The following is a 16711-nucleotide window of genomic DNA, read 5'->3' as shown; positions in this document are numbered from 1 at the left end:
AGGCTGCCATCAACACATCTGTGAGCTGCCCAGATTTCAACAGAACTGCGTCCCTGCAGCCTCCACCGCTTTACTTTGAAAACAACACTTGTAAGTGATCTGAGAGACTCAACAATAACTACGAGAAGTTCTGCGGTAACAAAAAGCAAACTGAAAAATCCCCCAGCATTTACGGAAAACAGATTACAAATCACGCTCCTGTACAGCCTACACCATTCAAATCAACGTGCCACCGATCAGCACAACTCACCTTTATCCTCCCCAGGCTCGAAAATTTCTCTTTATCTTCAACAACTGCTTTAAGTACGGGCTGGGACATTCTGTTTTTTTTCTTAAAATTGGAAGAGCCGTCCAAGTCCACGCCGCTCACCACCGCTCTGCGGTAGGACGTCGACCTCAGGCCTCGCCGCAGGGTCCCCGGGCTGTCCAGGTCGCCCTCGGCCTCCTCCTCGGCGTCGGCCACCAAGGGCACGCTGAGGCTCTCCACCATGCTGCGGACCTTCAGCACCCTCTTGCTCGTCTCCGCGTTCTGGCTGTTAGCTTTGCTCGTCGCCCTTATCTCGGACGCCAAACTCTTGGGAATGATCTGCTGCGTGCCCACTTTGAGAGCGGCGGGGCTGTTAGTGCTCAGGACCACGGGCTGCTGCTCCACGGGCTGGTCCCGAGGGGACGCCGGCCCCTGCGGCGTCACGCCTTGCTCCGGGGACGCGGCCTGGGAACCCAGGGGGGGCCCCAGCGGCACCTTCTCTGGCATTTTGGAAAGCCGGCTGCATGGCAGGGGCAGCGCTGCCGCGTTGTTGTTGTCGGAGGAAGGCGCGTTTCCAGCAGGCGAGAGCCGAGGGCTGCCCCTAGGAACGACCTGCTCTTGCTGCGGTGTAAGCGCCGACTGACTGGAAATCCTCAGGGGGTGACCCAGCTGGCTTCCCGGTGAGGTAATGGTGCCGTTGGCAGTAAAGCCGACAGAACTGTTCGAAACCAGAGCGAGCACCTGGGAGGACCGCTCAGGAGAGACCGCCTTACAGGCTGGAGGCCGTACCTTCCCGTGGGACACCGACCCCATGCTGGAACTGAGAAACGAGGGGCCCCTCCGGAGCGCTCCGCTGCCCGGGCAGGTGCTGACGGTGCCGGCGGGCTGAGTCACGGTGAAGGTGCACCTGTCCTCCACGGGAAAGTCGGTGAAGAGCACGCCGTTGGGGCTCTGGTACGACTGGGGCCGGGGCTTGCTCCAGGCGCGGGGCTGCGGCCGGGGGGTCGACCTCCTCCTCCAGCGCGGCGCCGCCCTGCCGCTGCAGAGATCCGCCTCGCCCTCCCCATCCATCGCCCGCTCCTCGGGGCCGCCGCGAAACCTCAGGGCGGCGGCGGCGGCAACACCTCCCGCCCGGCGCCGCTCCACCCCCCCACCTCCCCCCGCCGCGGTTCGCCGAAGGGGAAGCAAACGGCACCGCTCCTCAGGCCGCGGCAGCCCCACCGGCGCGGCGGGCAGCGCCGCTTCCCCGGGCGGCGGGCCAGGGCGGGCCGGGCCGGGCGGCAGGGGAGGGGAGAGGAGGTGCAGCAACACCCCCGGCTCGCGCTCGCACCCGCCCCCAGCCCGCGCTTCCCGCCGGCGGGCGCCGCTCCCACCTGCGAGGAGCCCGCGCTGGGCCGCCCGGCGGCGAGAGGGGAGGGGAGGGCCCGCTCCCTTCCCGGAGCCTCACCTCATGGCGGCGTCCCCGCCCCACCTGCGGCGCGCAGCCCTCCACCGGCCCCCGCCGCCCAGGTAGCGGGCGGCGGGCCGGGCCGGGCCGCCGCCGGAGCGCGGCTGGCAGGGAGGCGGGCGCCGGTCTGGCAGGGGCGGCCCGGCTGCAGCGAAACGCAAGGCAGGGCAAAGCGCCGCGGCTGGCGGCGCAGCGCAGTCTTTCGAGGAGCCCGGGACTCGACGGGAGTAGCTGGAGTCGCACCTCGTCAAAAGCTGAATTAATTTACCTCGGCGCTGACGTAATCCCGCGCGGAGTATGGGCTGCCGGCGGCAGCAACGACATCCAGACCAGTTTCGGTGGGTGGAGAAGCAGACCAGGCTCCAGGCGCTCGGGGCCTTTTTCCAGCCCCTGCGATTCCTAGTAACGACAGCCCCGGGCTTTTCGCTGGAGGAATGCACGGATACCCTCCACGCCGGGAAAATGTCCGATTTGACACCTGAGGCGCGCCCGCGACAGGAGTGGTGTGCCACCGCGGCTGGGCCAAGCCGGGCCCGGGCTCGCACGGCCCGCGCACCTGCGCCGCGCTCGGAGGAACCGCTCGACTTGGCCAGCTGAGGCTGGCTCGCTGTCTGCTGAAGGCGTGCTGGGGGAAAGCTGGGAAAAGGAGCAGCTTCTTGGTTTAGAAAACAGGACGTAAACCGTGAATCGGCTGGGAATTCTGACATCACCCTGAAAAACCTGTGTCTGCAAAAACGTTGAAACTTAACTGTGACTTGGGGACATCACAGAACTTAAACCTAGACAGAAGGAGAACAGAGTAGGTTTTAAAAAGCAGAACAAGACACATGGTTCACGTTTTTGTGCCTGCGCAGGGTGCTGCCCTGCCTTCGCCTCAGCGGGGTACGAGCTCTGCCCGGCTCCTGCTGCCCACACCACAGGTCCCTGCGCTGCCAGGAGGGGAGAGCCTCGGCAGCAGGGTCCCTGAAATAAGTAACACGGATACTTTTTCTGTTCTCTTACATTTAATACTGATTACAACATGCCCCTACTTCACTATCTGCTTCTCCGCAATTAAAATTTGTCTCCACTTGAGCTGGAAAAAAATAATGATCCCTATCTTGTCACAGTATGTGGAGCATCTAGCATGAGTAATTATTTACCTGCACTATTAAATGTCACATTGGATATGAATGTAAAATATAATTTAGAATGCTCTCCTAGTACTGAATCGCAAAACTGAATTATTTGTCAGGCTTCCCTCAAATGCATCAAAGATCAAATCTAGGTGTGATTTCTGTTCCTGTGTAATGCATCCAGCCCGGATCGGCAGAACAGAAATGCCTCCAATGCTTGAAGATGCTCGAGTCCAGTACCCTGCCTTCACAGCCCCGGACACTTTGCAATCCAGAGGTTTGGCGATGGGACAATGAGGCACCAAAGGACATGCGGTGCGTGCCTATTCCTGTTCATCTTGGCCTTCACTCTCAAGTTTTCTGTCACCCAAATCAGTGGTGAAACATTCAGGTCATTTACATCTAAGTGACCTTCAGGAAATGGCTAAGTAGCTGGGAGCAGCAAAAGCTTTGTTAGGCTGAACGTGTTTCCTCACACCCGGCTGAGAGGGCAGTTTGCGTTCATTACCTGCAAGATGCAAACTTGATTTCTCCACAGACTTTTAACTGAAAAAGAGTAACACAAAAAGCTTTGATGTAGAGACTGGGCCTGCAACACACACCAGCAATACAATATGGCAGATGCCTCGCTAGTGGAGCCCTGCCACCTAGCAACTGCTCGGAGGGCTTTCTTTAGGGCTGGAGACCAACTGGGGGGGTTGCAGGAGAGAGTTCTGGGGGGCACGGAGCTGGCCCTGCGCTATGCATCTGTGACACAGGCAGTTCCTGAATGAGCAATGAGAGCTCTGTCCTCACGGTAGAAAAAGCAGACACATTTAGAAAACTGTTCAAGTCACTAGGGTTGGCAGGAGCAAGGGGGGGCCGGTTGTCTCCCTGAGAGTATGTTTAACCAAAAACCCCACCGGGATTCTACTTGGCAGATGCCAAATCCTGAACTGATACTTACGAAGTCTGAAAGCTGAGGTGATGATCGTGTTTGTTACAAGAAAGGAATTTAATTAGAAAAGAGAACTGTAACAAAAAGAAGGGCTATCATCAGACTTGATGGCAAACTGTATTGCAAAGGCTGTCTAACCAATCCCCCCCTAAACATACGCGTGAGTATGGAATCAGAGGAGAAAGGGCCAGGGTAGCCTCGCGCAGGCTGTAATTCACTCTGGTGCATCAACACATGCCTGACTTCCGAGAGTGCAAAGTTTCCAACTCAAGTTCAACAAAATAACTCGTTTACTTGAAGATGGGCACTCACTTAAGCCCCTGGCTAAACTTGAAAGGAGAAGGGCCAGAAAAAAAATTGTTAGATTTTTAATTGTTCTCTCCAGACTTGCAAGAGTTCATACATCACTGAATCAGAAAAATTGAGAATAGATTAAAATTACTCTATTATCTTTTTAAAGATACTAAAAACCATTATTTATACTAAGCCTGCTTAGTAGGTAGTAAACAATCAGAAGAAAATATGGAAGAAAACATAAGGAACAGCCAGCCACATGTACGTACACATAAACTTTGGATGTATTCATTCTTCTGCCAGAAGAATCCAGGAAAAACAAAAATCTTACTAAGAGTAAAATAAAGCAAAGCACAATGAAATTAAAATTGACAAATTTGTATGTCTCACAAATGAGACAAAGCTTCAAACTGCTACACCAGCTTCGAACAGCCAAAGCACACAAGGAGAAGCCACAAGCATAACCTAAAATGCTAGTTCAGTTGTCACTTAGGATTTCACAGCCTTATGGATTAATTATAAAGAAAATTCACACACAGCATTATTTCTAAAATTATCTTTCAACTTTCCACATGAAATTGCCAAGGAATTGGATATAGTTGCAGCATATTACTTAACTCGTAGATCCTAATTATTAATAACTGAGGTAATCAGCTTTTACAAGCTTATTCTCTTACACATACTTATTAACTATGATGCAATTACAAGAATAATTTTATTCTGAACAGCCACCTCAGTGTTCAATTTCATACACAGTAAAAAAGAAAGAAAACCCTTACAATAAAATTGCCATCATAAGAAATGTAAAATCAACTATATAATTTAAGAGAAGAAAGAAATTTAAATGTAGTTATTAACACCTCATACAAAGCAAGGTCTCAGTATCAAATCACTGAGATACTTTTCCAAAAGTGAAAAAACCTGAAAGGAACTAAGTAGCAGCAGGGAGAACGTTTCCTCCTTCTATAGGGCCCATTACAGACAAAGCACAGTTGCTTGCCAAGCGTAAAACCTGAAACACTGTACACCCTGGGATGTAGAGGGAAGAAATCTGCCAGTAAAGCTTTCAGCCATGTCTTCACAGCAATCGGGTTAATCCAGTTAATGACCTTGAACATTTACCAGTGAAAATTTTAAGTCAGTCCACCATTTCCTAGCTAATACAAAAGACCTAAAAGCTAGTGTTATGAATTTGCACCAAACCAGAAAGCAGTTCTGTACCTGCTTGCCACTAAACATTCCTTGACATCCAGAAGACTACATTTATCATAACCAGTATGAGACAGATCAAGATTAGAAGACACGCACAGATATTTTCAGTGGTGAATGTGGTTATTCCCTGAAAATCTACTACGAAAAATAGAGGATTATTCATCTTTTCCCCACATCCAAATCGAGAGCACACTTTTCCTCTCTGTGAAGTCAAAGAAAGAAAGCATTAGTGAGACTCTGGCTTTATTTATGAATTAAATGCCCGTGCTTCACAGTCCCAAATGCAGTGCTCATTGTATGCGTCCTGTAGGATAATTTTAATAGATGGCAGTGTAATCAGTATCATTCTCTACACATTTTAGTTATATTAAATACACCATTTTCTTCCCTCCAGCTCAGTACAGCAGAATTGTATCTTGTCACTCAGATCCAAATGAGAGATTCTCTCAGGATAACAAGCCAACAAGTCTGGAAGATTAAATATAGCTTTGGAAAGGTTACAGGTTTCAATATATACATTTTTGTAAGATCTTAATGTAAAAATCAAATTCAAATTTTCATGCAGTAACTTACAGGAGATGTGTAAAAACTCAGAGTTGGGACTGTGCTTTCTGGCAAACAACAGAAAAGTAAGAAAAATACTTGGACACTTTGTATGTTCAATTTCAAAAACATTTAAAATCTATCATCAAGCTCAGGGCTGTCTCTCTGGTGTGTGCTAGGCTATAGCTCTTCAGCCTTGCAAATACCTAGAGATGTTCAGGAAACACCTGTAATTCAGTGTTTTTAAATAAACTGACTTACTCTGTTTGCTGTATCAGTGCTTCTTAATCCATACTCTTATCAGTCCTCTCTATCTCCCAGTCAGTTTTAGGGTGTAGGGAGGTGTGAAGCAAGAACCTGTGCCAGTGGAAACTGACTGCAGCAGAAATAACTCCCGTGCATGTCCTGCAAGTTGCGTTACTTTGGAAGCTGTCCTCTCCCAAAACCAGGTCCTGAACTAGCCATGCCCCTAAAACTCCAGAACGGCGCAGGTGAGCTTCGCTGCTCTTTGGGGTCCGCAACTCTTTTGCTGCAGCCAGCCTCCTGCAGTTGGCATTTTCAGCAACATGTCCCCTTCTGTGCCTACAAGCAGAGGTGAAGGGGATGAAATGGCCCCAAGGGAAGTGCCTAGCTGCTGTTTAATCTGCAATGAAATCAACTGTATGTCCCATCTGTATTAACTGGCAGCTAGGAAATACTAATATAAATTACATTCTTTTTAAACTCTTCTCTTTTCATGACTTCGGGCAGTCTGTTTACAGTCAGCTGAATAAGAGCCAACTGTTCTCAGAAGATTAGTGGAAGTCTCTATCTCGTAATTAGCATGCATGAAGGAATAAGACTCTTACTGTCTCACAAAAACCCCACCACAACAACAGGAGTGACAGAGGTCACCACAAACTGAAAAAAAGACGAGATGTAAGTGTGATGGAGCCAGGCCACTGGTGAAATACTTCTGTTACTCTTTTCTCCACTCTGGCAGGGACATGAACTGCAAGGGAGTGAAGTTTCTTGCCAATAAGAGTAACAGAATTTTACTGAGGAGGACACTTGTTACTCCAGCAACACAGGCAAACTCAATGCAGTCACAGCCATGCCACGTAGAAAGGGTAGCTTCTCCCCTCCTCTTTCTTTTCTATACAACCGTAGACTGTGAGATTTTACTCTGAATAATGCTCGGCTAAACTTTAACTATAAATCAACCAAAGACAGCAGAAGATAGGTTAATTATTTCTATTTTCCTCTTAATTGTTTTTGCTGGTTTTAAAATAATCAGCAATAGTAGAAAGCTTTGCAGCATTAACGAAAAGCTTTTAGGGGAAAACCAAATCACATTGTACTGCAGTAATAAAGAACTTGTTAATGCTCATGGAGTATCAAAGTTGAAACAAGATGCTATTTTTACTGTTAAACTGGGATGTAGCTTGGAACAGAACAGCAGAAAAAGAGTAAGAAAGAACGAGTACCCTGAGAAACATGACTAATGATTGAGGTACTGCTACCTCTGATTCTTGTAATGCAAGTTATAAATTTGTCTACATGATCATAAAAATAAACTTATGTTTTCTAACACTTAAGCTGATATTACTTGTTACCCCAATGCTTTCACAGCAGTACTTCCCGATAATGTCTCTTCATTTACCGCATCAAAAGTGGGTCCAGAGATCATCTGCTGCGAGAGAAGGAAGCTACCTGACAACTCCATCATTTGTAGAGGTGCTTGGGAATTTTCCAACAGGAAGTATTTGAGATTTCAATATCTTAACCAAATTTTGTGTGTGTATGTGGTATTTCAAATTTTGATGTGAAAGCCATTTCCTGCCTTGCTTGAATTATATGTCCTCCTTTGCTGTTACTTTTTATTTTCCAACAAAGTTTATATCTACAATATCTTCACTAGTAAAACTCTCATGGACTTCAATATAAATAATTAGGTCCAGTAGTATCAGGCCTGTCTATTGTTAAAGTAGGTGATTTCTGTAAAAGGTTATCAAACTTTCCAAAAGTTACACCTATTTCTAATTTTTGTTCAGCGAATGTGTAATGAATCTGAATTTTAAAGGAGAACTGTGAAACTGAAAACGGGGTCCCTTCATCTCCAGTTTATTCATATACATTGTTTTTCCAGTTTAAGGATTCCATTTACATGTTTGAAATTCTGACAGTGAATTTCATCTCAGGAATTCTAAGAACATCCTTTCTATAGGAGAACAGTTGAAGTCTCTGAAAAATGTAGATATAAATTCTTTTAACTGATTACTATAGTTCATAAGATGTTGCTATTTAAACAGTTTAGCAGGAAGATATGGTACTTCAAACATTTCCTGACAGAAGGACTGAAGCCTTGCTTGCCATAGCTGAAGACATTTTCTGGTTGCTATTAGAAACTAAAGAAAGCTTGGGAGCCTGCACAAACATGTCTTTGCAGCTAAAGGACACTATTTTCTATGTCTGCTCTTTCTTTATTCTTTCTTTGTCTGCATGTTGCACAGAAAATGCCCGAACAAGTGACAGGAGGAAGAGAGGATCATTACTGTGGGTATGTCTCCAAAGAGCTGCTTCTTATTCTTTAAGTTTGTTTTTGTTGGGGATTTTTGTGGTTTGGTTTTGGTTTTTTTAAGGAATGAACATTCTGCTCATACAGAAATTACATTATAAAATTTAGGAACCACTATGTGGTGGCAGCCTCTCTGCGTCGCTGGACCTGGCCAGCCCGCCCTGCAGTTTCAAGTGAGACGCGGTTCCGCTTTCCCACTGCTGGTTGCTGAACCTACATACCACGTAACTCCACAGGAGCACTGTGAACTCAGTGCTATGGCCTCTACAGATGGGGTAGCTGTTGTAAATGGAGGCTGAGATTTTCAAACCTGAATCTCTCAGGTTAGATACCTAAGCCCTACTTAATGGCTTACCTAAATTGGGCTGATTTTCAGAAACACTGAACCTGGTTTAGTTTCAAACAACTGGACAACTGATTAACCCATAGTTATGCACCAGATTCCCCCTTTGTTGCATTAAAACGCTGGAATTTTATGAATGCCATAGCAACAGAATCAGAAAATGAGGAAATCTGGACTGTGAGGCATGAAAGCTTGTATCTGTTTTTCTCTAATGAGCTGAAACTCTGAAGTGTGCCTTTCCTCCTTAAATTCAAGTTTCCCATTTGTACTCTCTACATTCAGATTCCATGCTTCACTTAGCTTCTTGGCTGAAGTTCCTTCAGTGGAAACTATGCATCAATGCATGCACAACGGGTGAGATCCTGGTTCTGCGAAAGGCTGTGGGAGTTGTATTATTGACTTCAACAAGACCATGATTTTGGCCGCAGTAGGACTAATTGGACCTGAATAACCGTGAGTTTGATAGAATTCCCGATCTACTTAGTGAGAGGCCATTCTCAAATTTCACCAGTCCCTCCTACAGGGCAGTGTGCTATGCACAATATATTGTCCAAATAATGCGTCAATAGCAGTATATGTAAGATTGTCCCTTTCCTAAACATTTTGAAAAATTGGCACTTCTTTTATTATCTTTCCTCTTCAAGCTATTAGAAATGTTCCTAATTCAACTCTGAACCCACTAATTAGCTCAAATATATTTTAAGTAGTGGGATTTATTCTGTTGTTGTGTGTGCCAAAATTCAGCTATATGGTTTCTCTAAGCTCAAGTTTTCTAAAGTTGTCTCCTTTCCAGTCAGATTCATGTTCTTATTTTATACCAGTCAGTTAAGTGTTCTTCTCATTTGGAAATAATTTCTATCATATTATCTAAGTCCTTTTTTCATCCTTCACCTTGGCTGTGACTTAGTTCCTAACCTACCATACAGAACTTAAAAGTTCATTTACATCTCTGCTTCTCAAAAGATCCTTAAAAATGAAAAGACACATCCCAGACTGAACCTTCCATTTTCTCATCCCCCCACACCACCATTTTCAGCACTAATTCTCTTTCTTCTTCAGACAATAAGCCCTTCTGAAATAATTTTCATTATTCACTTCTCTCAAATAACTTTATGTTAACTAAGGTGGGAGACTACTAATAGTGAACACAATTAGATACACAATGCACAAGAACCTGTATAGCTCTACCAAAATAACTCTCATTCTTAAATTATACATGTTTTTATGTGTGTATATATATGTCTATATAAAACAAGTACACAAACTCCCAAAGCACATCTCAGCACTTAGACGTAACACTTCTATGTTGAAAGCAGAAGCATTAACTAAGCAACTCAATCATCTCTTAAAAGTACTCGTCTTAATACCTGGTCAGCTTGGGCGCTGCTATTGTATTTTGCTCTGCTGGTAAGGACCATTCTCCCCAGCTTCTTGTCAAATCATGAAGACATAAATGACATGCCCGTGACCAGCCAGGAATCATTATATAAAGAAGGATTGGTCAGGGAGTCATACACTTCAGCCCCACGTCCACTACATCACTGCTGCAATAAGAAATACACAACTGGCAACACCAGAGCTTTCTATAGCTTAGTATCTCCCCTATACAAAGGAGATCTCCAGCTGTCCTTTTACATCTCCTTCCCAAAGGGCCTGCGCTCAGTGCAGATTCATAAAAGCAATAGCAGAGAATCTGGGATTATTTTCAAAGACAACTTCGACAGCACTACATCTCCCATTGTAACAGATACCAGGAAGTACTTCCTCCTGCAGCAGCAAAGCAGAGGCGAATGTCTCAACAGACTGAGACAGTGATGTGCTTGCACAGATCTCAGTACCACAAAGTGTTAACAGAAGCACAACTTAGGAAGCACATTTATTGCATGGTTTGTAAATGGTAGTTCTGGCAATTGAAATTCTAGAACTGATAGGTGCAGTCATGAGGAAGACAAAAAGGAGAGGGGGTATGTAAGACAGAATATTGCAGGAAAGAAAAGAAGGACCTTCAGCTGAAACAACAGCAAATTAGAAGCAGAGTGAGAAGTCTGAGAATTCATACAACACTTCTAAGAAGACTAAAAAGAGAAAAGATGGGGGTAGAGACACTTACTGAGCCAAGAACAGAACAGAATCCCAGACGAGAACTCTGGATTCAAAAGGAAGGAAAAAAAAGAAGTAGATAGACAAAGTACTGTTTTGCCAAAGGCCTCTGTCTGAACGAGAACAGCTAGTGCACTCTGCCTAAGCAGTAAATTTGGCTGAGATTATTAATTTTATCTGTGAAACAAGTCCCTATAGACAAAACATTTTTATTGCTTTTAAGTTGGTTTCAAAATTAGTCACAGACTAATTTTATCCCTTAAATCAAACTGAAGGTGATCAAGACCTTGAAAAAGGCATTCTTCCAGAGAGGCAATATTGGACCCAAAATAAGCAGAAACCTTGCCCAGCATAGCTGCCGTGGAGAATAAGCTGTTTTATAAATGTTAATAAAGAGTTTAAATACTTTTCAAATTACTCTGAAAAAACTTAGCGTGAGAGTCATGCGAACTTATTTATTCCAGCAGGTCAGCTGGCCAGCGTGCGTAAGAGTGGGCCTAACAAAGAGCAGACTGCTCGCGCAGTTTCAAGTCCACATACTTTACCTAGTTGGGAAGAGCTTTAATAGGCAAGAGCCTTTCTCAAAGGATGAGCACTTACTCAGCTGAGTTCCACTGACTTTGTAAAGGCCTTACAAGTACCTGAAACTGGAAGCAAACATGGCACTCACTTGATGGCCATGGAAACAAAACATGAGCTGCCCTGAATGCGCTGGGACATCACCTCTAACGTTTTCATGATCCATTAAGCTGAGCAGCAACTATTAGCAGTGCTGGTTTTCAGCTGGCTTTAGGGAGCTGAAAAAAGTCATTTGAGCTAGTACATGGACTGAGACTTCTCAGTGGTTTTACAGCACAGGTGACAATGCTCAGTGGTCTTCTGAATGATTAGAAGCTCTGTGGATTGTGGTTCCTGTTACAATACTGCTCGTATTTGTACGTGGTCTTACCTACTGTGCTTTGGGTTTTTATTTTTACAGGCTGATATTATGCATATTATATGGAGGTTTTTTCAATGTTGAATTATGCTCCTCTGGGGTAGAGAAGAAAAAAAGTAAAGAGTGGATTAAGGTATGCACACATACAGCAAGAATGTTTCTTCGTAGCTCTCAGAAAATTCTGCCTGCCTCCTTCCTAGCAAGCTCTGTGCTGTTATATACATGTCTGGATTCATGCGTGGTGTCAAAGTGCTTATGTTTCATTTACAATTTTATTCAAAGTTTCTCAGGAGATGAAAGACAAATAAAGTGGCGGAAAATGTTTTAAAATGCAGTCTGAAAGCAAGAGAAAAAAAAATTTAACCTTTGTGTCATTACTTGGAAAACCTAAAAAGAGAACTGCAAGCAGCAGTTTGCCTATGATACTGAAAAGTGCTTCCTGTTCTTGTTTCTGCATGTTCTTTCTCTCTTAAAAAATCAGACAAATAAGAAAAGAGATACTGAATTGCTGGCATCCTCTGTCCTACAGTACTGAATTAAGATGGCACTTCTCAGGCCAACGTTTAGAACTACCCCACTGCAGTGTCAGTGTGTTCACTGGCTGAACAGGAGGTTACTGAAGCAATGGATAACATTCCCAGGCAATGTTATGATGCGTTTTATGTTCTTGATTTTTTCAGTGATAAAAGCCAGAAGCTAGAAGGAAACAGAGAACACGTTTTTCTCTATAAGACAAAAGAGAAGAACATGTGTTACAACCCAGTATACTTAGCTTGATACCTACTTGCTCTGTATCATAATGAATTCTTCAAGTAGCAAAATAAGCAAAATAAATGATCTTAAGTCATGTCACTTTGAGTTATATAGGCTCTTTGATAAGAGCAATTATTTTTAAGACCTAGCTCAGGGATGTTAAATATCAGATACAAATGTTTGCAAGAGGTGAACTGTCATGTGCTGAATGGGAGAGAATGTTCATTTTTGTCAAGCAACATGTTTCTCTATCCAGATCCTTTCTATGGATTTTACTGTACACTAGTTTGTATGTGCCTTTATGGACTCTTGTGACTTGGCAACAACCATACAGTAAAGCTCATAGGAAAGGAATTTGGTCTTGCATTACAGTCTGAGCCATGGCACAATCCACACCTCTCAAGCTGTGTAACTAATAATTCTTTACGATCCGTTCAGTTAAGCCTGTCCAAACTCCTTTGTAAATACTCCTAAATGAGTTTACTGATTTACAATTAATTTTTAAGCTCAATTTATACGTGCTAGTTTTAAACAGATTTAAGTCCATCCAATGGCGATACAATAAAAATTATAGTTCACCATGTACAACTGGGATGTGGAGGGGTGTCCTGCAGTAGCTTCGACAGAATTTAGGCTATCTAGAGAAACAGCAAAGTGCAAATCAACTATAATCCACTATAAACAGTATGGCAGGGGTTTTTCAATTTCATTTTTTTAGTGGGGTAAAAATAAATAACTTCTTAGAGGAACTAACTATCCGAAGAACAAATTAAAACACTAAATAAATGTATGGAAGTTTTCTGCAGACCATAAAGATATGCCTTAATGAAACAAACACATGATCTTTCCTCTTGTACCCTGATTCTCTTTTCTTTGCTGTTGATGTTTAACTTTATTTCTATTAATGATAACATTCACTGTAGTACCTCAGAGCATGAGGAAACCAATTCTGAAATAGGCCATCTTCTGCATTACTATAAGCCCTCAGCACCAAAAAGTCACAAGAACCGGAAATACTCAGATCCTATCTGAAGACAAGGCAGAAACATTCGACCAGCTGCACAGTACTAATCACTGCTGTGTACGTTATTAACCACTGCACCGTATCACAAATGCTCCAGTCACCAGCAGCAGGCACCTGGCTCCCACGGAGAGCAGAATCCAGCCGCGCTCTGTAAGAGACCTTTGGCAAACATCAGCTGTACTTGCTGATTGCTGCAGCAATAGTCCATGACAATGTACAGGGAAAAAGTCTAGATGGCCCCTTCTAACTTGGCCATGTTCGTAATGATAAGCAAAATCTTTTGCAGGGAGTTTGAAATAAATTGTTTTCTGCCATCCGTGAGCTGGCTGGATCACTTAGATGGCAGTTTAGTCAAGGCATCGGAAGCCTCTTCACTCATTTTAATAGGCTTTGCAGTGGAGTCTTGTTGCACAGTATCAGCCAGAACAGCCTGCTAGGTGTCAGGCTAAAATTAATCAGCAATTTGAAGTTTAAAAAGCCATTCACAAATCTCCTGAGAATTCCAAGAGAAATACTTAAGCCAGAAGTAAGAGAAATTAGAAAGGACAGCCAGCTGCAGATGTTCTTATTCTTGTGAGTGAAAACCTAGAAATACTTGCAATACTCCAGATAGTTATGACCGGGCAGCAAACTCCACAGCAAATATATATCTTTGTTTTAAGTAAACCATTAACAGAACAGTGCAATCACAATGATAAAAACCACGCGAATATTCTTGGACTAAACTACTTAACTGTAACTAGCCATCCAAAACTAGAGCTACAAAAATTGAGACGCTTCCAATAGGGGAAAAAATATACAAAGAGCAAGCTTCTGTGTCACAAAAGTTTTGAAAGCTGATCTTTGAAACACAGGAGATTTATTAGAAGTATACCATTTTACAACAAAAGAGGTGTGCTCTAAAAATTAAGTCTAAAAACTAAGTCTAAAAACAGCCTTTCTCACAGAGTCCTAGTCTGATTGAAAGATTTATTTAAATTGCAATATGATTAGAAACCTTTCTTTGCCCTTTGTGCAGTCAAATTCTGATTCTTAATTACCCAACTGATTTAATTCACGGTTATGATTTCAGAAAGAAAACTCTATTTTAACAACAGTCCATACCTGTTTTAATAAACTCCTTGCATTATTGCACCTGGAGGGATTTTAAGTACAAATATATTTGGCATTATATACACTGTATTTTGAACCAGTTTGGGGGGGGGAGGGAATAAATTAAAAAAAGGGTTTCTCAGTTCTCTATTTTATGTCACCATAGACACAGTTCAAACACAGCAGAGAAATGAAATCTTTGGTTTAAAAATCTGCATTTGTTATGTGAAGTTCTATACAAATAGGAAATTGATACAGAAAGGGAGATGGTAATGATAAGGAAAATCTTTCTTTCTAGTTTCACACATCTTAATCCTGCAAGATCTTGCTTTTATAAACCCCATACAAATAATTTTTTTCTACCATGTTTCAATTAATTGCACAGTCTTCAAAAAATTAGAGCAACAAATTGCAGCTACTCTGCTCTTTCCACTAGATGATGTCTGTTTAAAAAGATCAGCCTGAACTATCTAAAATCTTATTCACCTTTTTTTCTTAAAGTACAAGTCTAGTTCTTTTTTTTCCTCGGAGGAAAGCACAATAAAAGTATGGCCTTAATCCATTAAAAACATTAAAATGGATTTTTAAATTGTGAGCCTCTGGCTCCATCCTTGCAATGGGAATCTCATTCATGTGATAATACATGCCTCTAAGATCTTGTTGGCAGCCCTCACCATTCTTAAGAGAGGCCAGCAGGAGCCAAGTGACAGGGTAAATTCCCTATCCTTATTCTATCAGGGTGTAACGGAAACATGGCTGCAGTCCATACTGAGGACGCTATACACTGGCATTCATCACAGAAACAGGAAAGAGGGATGTATTGTTTTGGGATGAACATTTAGATGCTGCTTTTATTCTACATACTTCTGTTAATGAATTATTTGGGCTTTTTGGACACATTATTAAATACATATGTTTATATGTATAAATGCACATATATTTTTCCGTAGTGATATATCTTCCTTCTGTCCACAATCACCAAATGCATCCACAGCTGCCTGGCTTTCCCAGACTTGCTTTCACATGAAGCTCTTTTTGCTTAAAAATAACAGAGAACCGGGCTCAGAGAAAGGTATGCAGGCAGGAAAAGGGACAAGGACAGATGTCATTACACCACTCCTGACACTTACACAAATGCACCCAAAACTGAAAGGGCAGACCAAATGGCCACATCCCATTTACCAAGGATGGGACCGCTGGAGAAGCTGGAAGCGAGTTGTACAGAAAGGATTCAAGAGGCCCTTGGCAGGGCTATAGAAGCATGTGAAAAGTCCCCTGTTGAATGATACAGCAGTCCCAAAGGGAAACAGAGCTGAAAGGGGAGCTCTGGCTTTCTGCCCATTCAGCTCTTGTTTTCTTTATTCAGACTGTTAAGAGAGGTACAAAACAATGCCAAACACGTTGCTTAGCAAGTTAAAGTTAAAGCAAGTTCTTTTCTTCTTTTAGCATGTTTATTTTCATTAGTCTTGTACCTGTATGTATTCATATACTTACATATGGACAGGGCTCTGAGCAATCTGATCTAGTTGAGGATGTCCCTGGTCATTGCAGAGGGGTTGGACTAGATGACCTTTAAAGGTCCCTTCCAACCCAAACTATTCTACAATTCTATGATTCTATACACCTTTCTTAAAAAAATAGTTAGCTTAGAAATCACTCTGTCATAGACTATTTTTCTCAACGCATCATTGCTACCTGCCAGAAGAGTACTCTGCATGCCTTGCATACTTCCAAACCTGCTGGATAGAGCAGCTGAGGTTAAGGATCTTTAATAGACTATCAGCATATATGTACAGTACATGTTTGTTTGGGGAAATACAAATATTCACAGCTGACTTGTCACTGACAAAGAGTCTGAGGTCTCTATCAAGAAGGGTACTATTTTCCATTGTCCCTATCCCTCCCAAAGGGAACACATATTTCTCTTATTTATGCAAAGGGAGGACAGGCAAATAATGAATCCAAAAATGGGTGCTTCCAGAAGCTCCTAGTAACCAGAGGTGATGCCAGGATGGTAAGGCTGTCTATTTCTAAAACATACAGAACTTTGCCCAGGACTAAAGAACAAGATAGCAAATGGAAGGCAGCCACTGCACACACATAAAAGCTC

General features: G+C 43.2%; 1 protein-coding gene across 1 annotated transcript in view; it reads right to left on the bottom strand.

Moving 5' to 3' along the window:
- Positions 1-1481, bottom strand: part of ARHGEF26 (Rho guanine nucleotide exchange factor 26) — a 62301-nt gene extending 60820 nt beyond the window's left edge. Inside the window, exon 1 of the mRNA XM_030028010.2 lies at positions 251-1481. Within this exon, the coding sequence (XP_029883870.1) occupies positions 251-1318 (1068 nt within the window). The 5' untranslated portion in view covers positions 1319-1481. The remainder of the gene's footprint in view (positions 1-250) is intronic.
- Positions 1482-16711: the final 15230 nt, after the last annotated feature.

The sequence above is a fragment of the Aquila chrysaetos genome, chromosome 10 (genome assembly GCF_900496995.4).
Source record: "Aquila chrysaetos chrysaetos chromosome 10, bAquChr1.4, whole genome shotgun sequence".
Taxonomy (NCBI): Eukaryota; Metazoa; Chordata; class Aves; order Accipitriformes; family Accipitridae; genus Aquila; species Aquila chrysaetos.
This window is presented reverse-complemented; position numbering and strand designations above follow the sequence as displayed.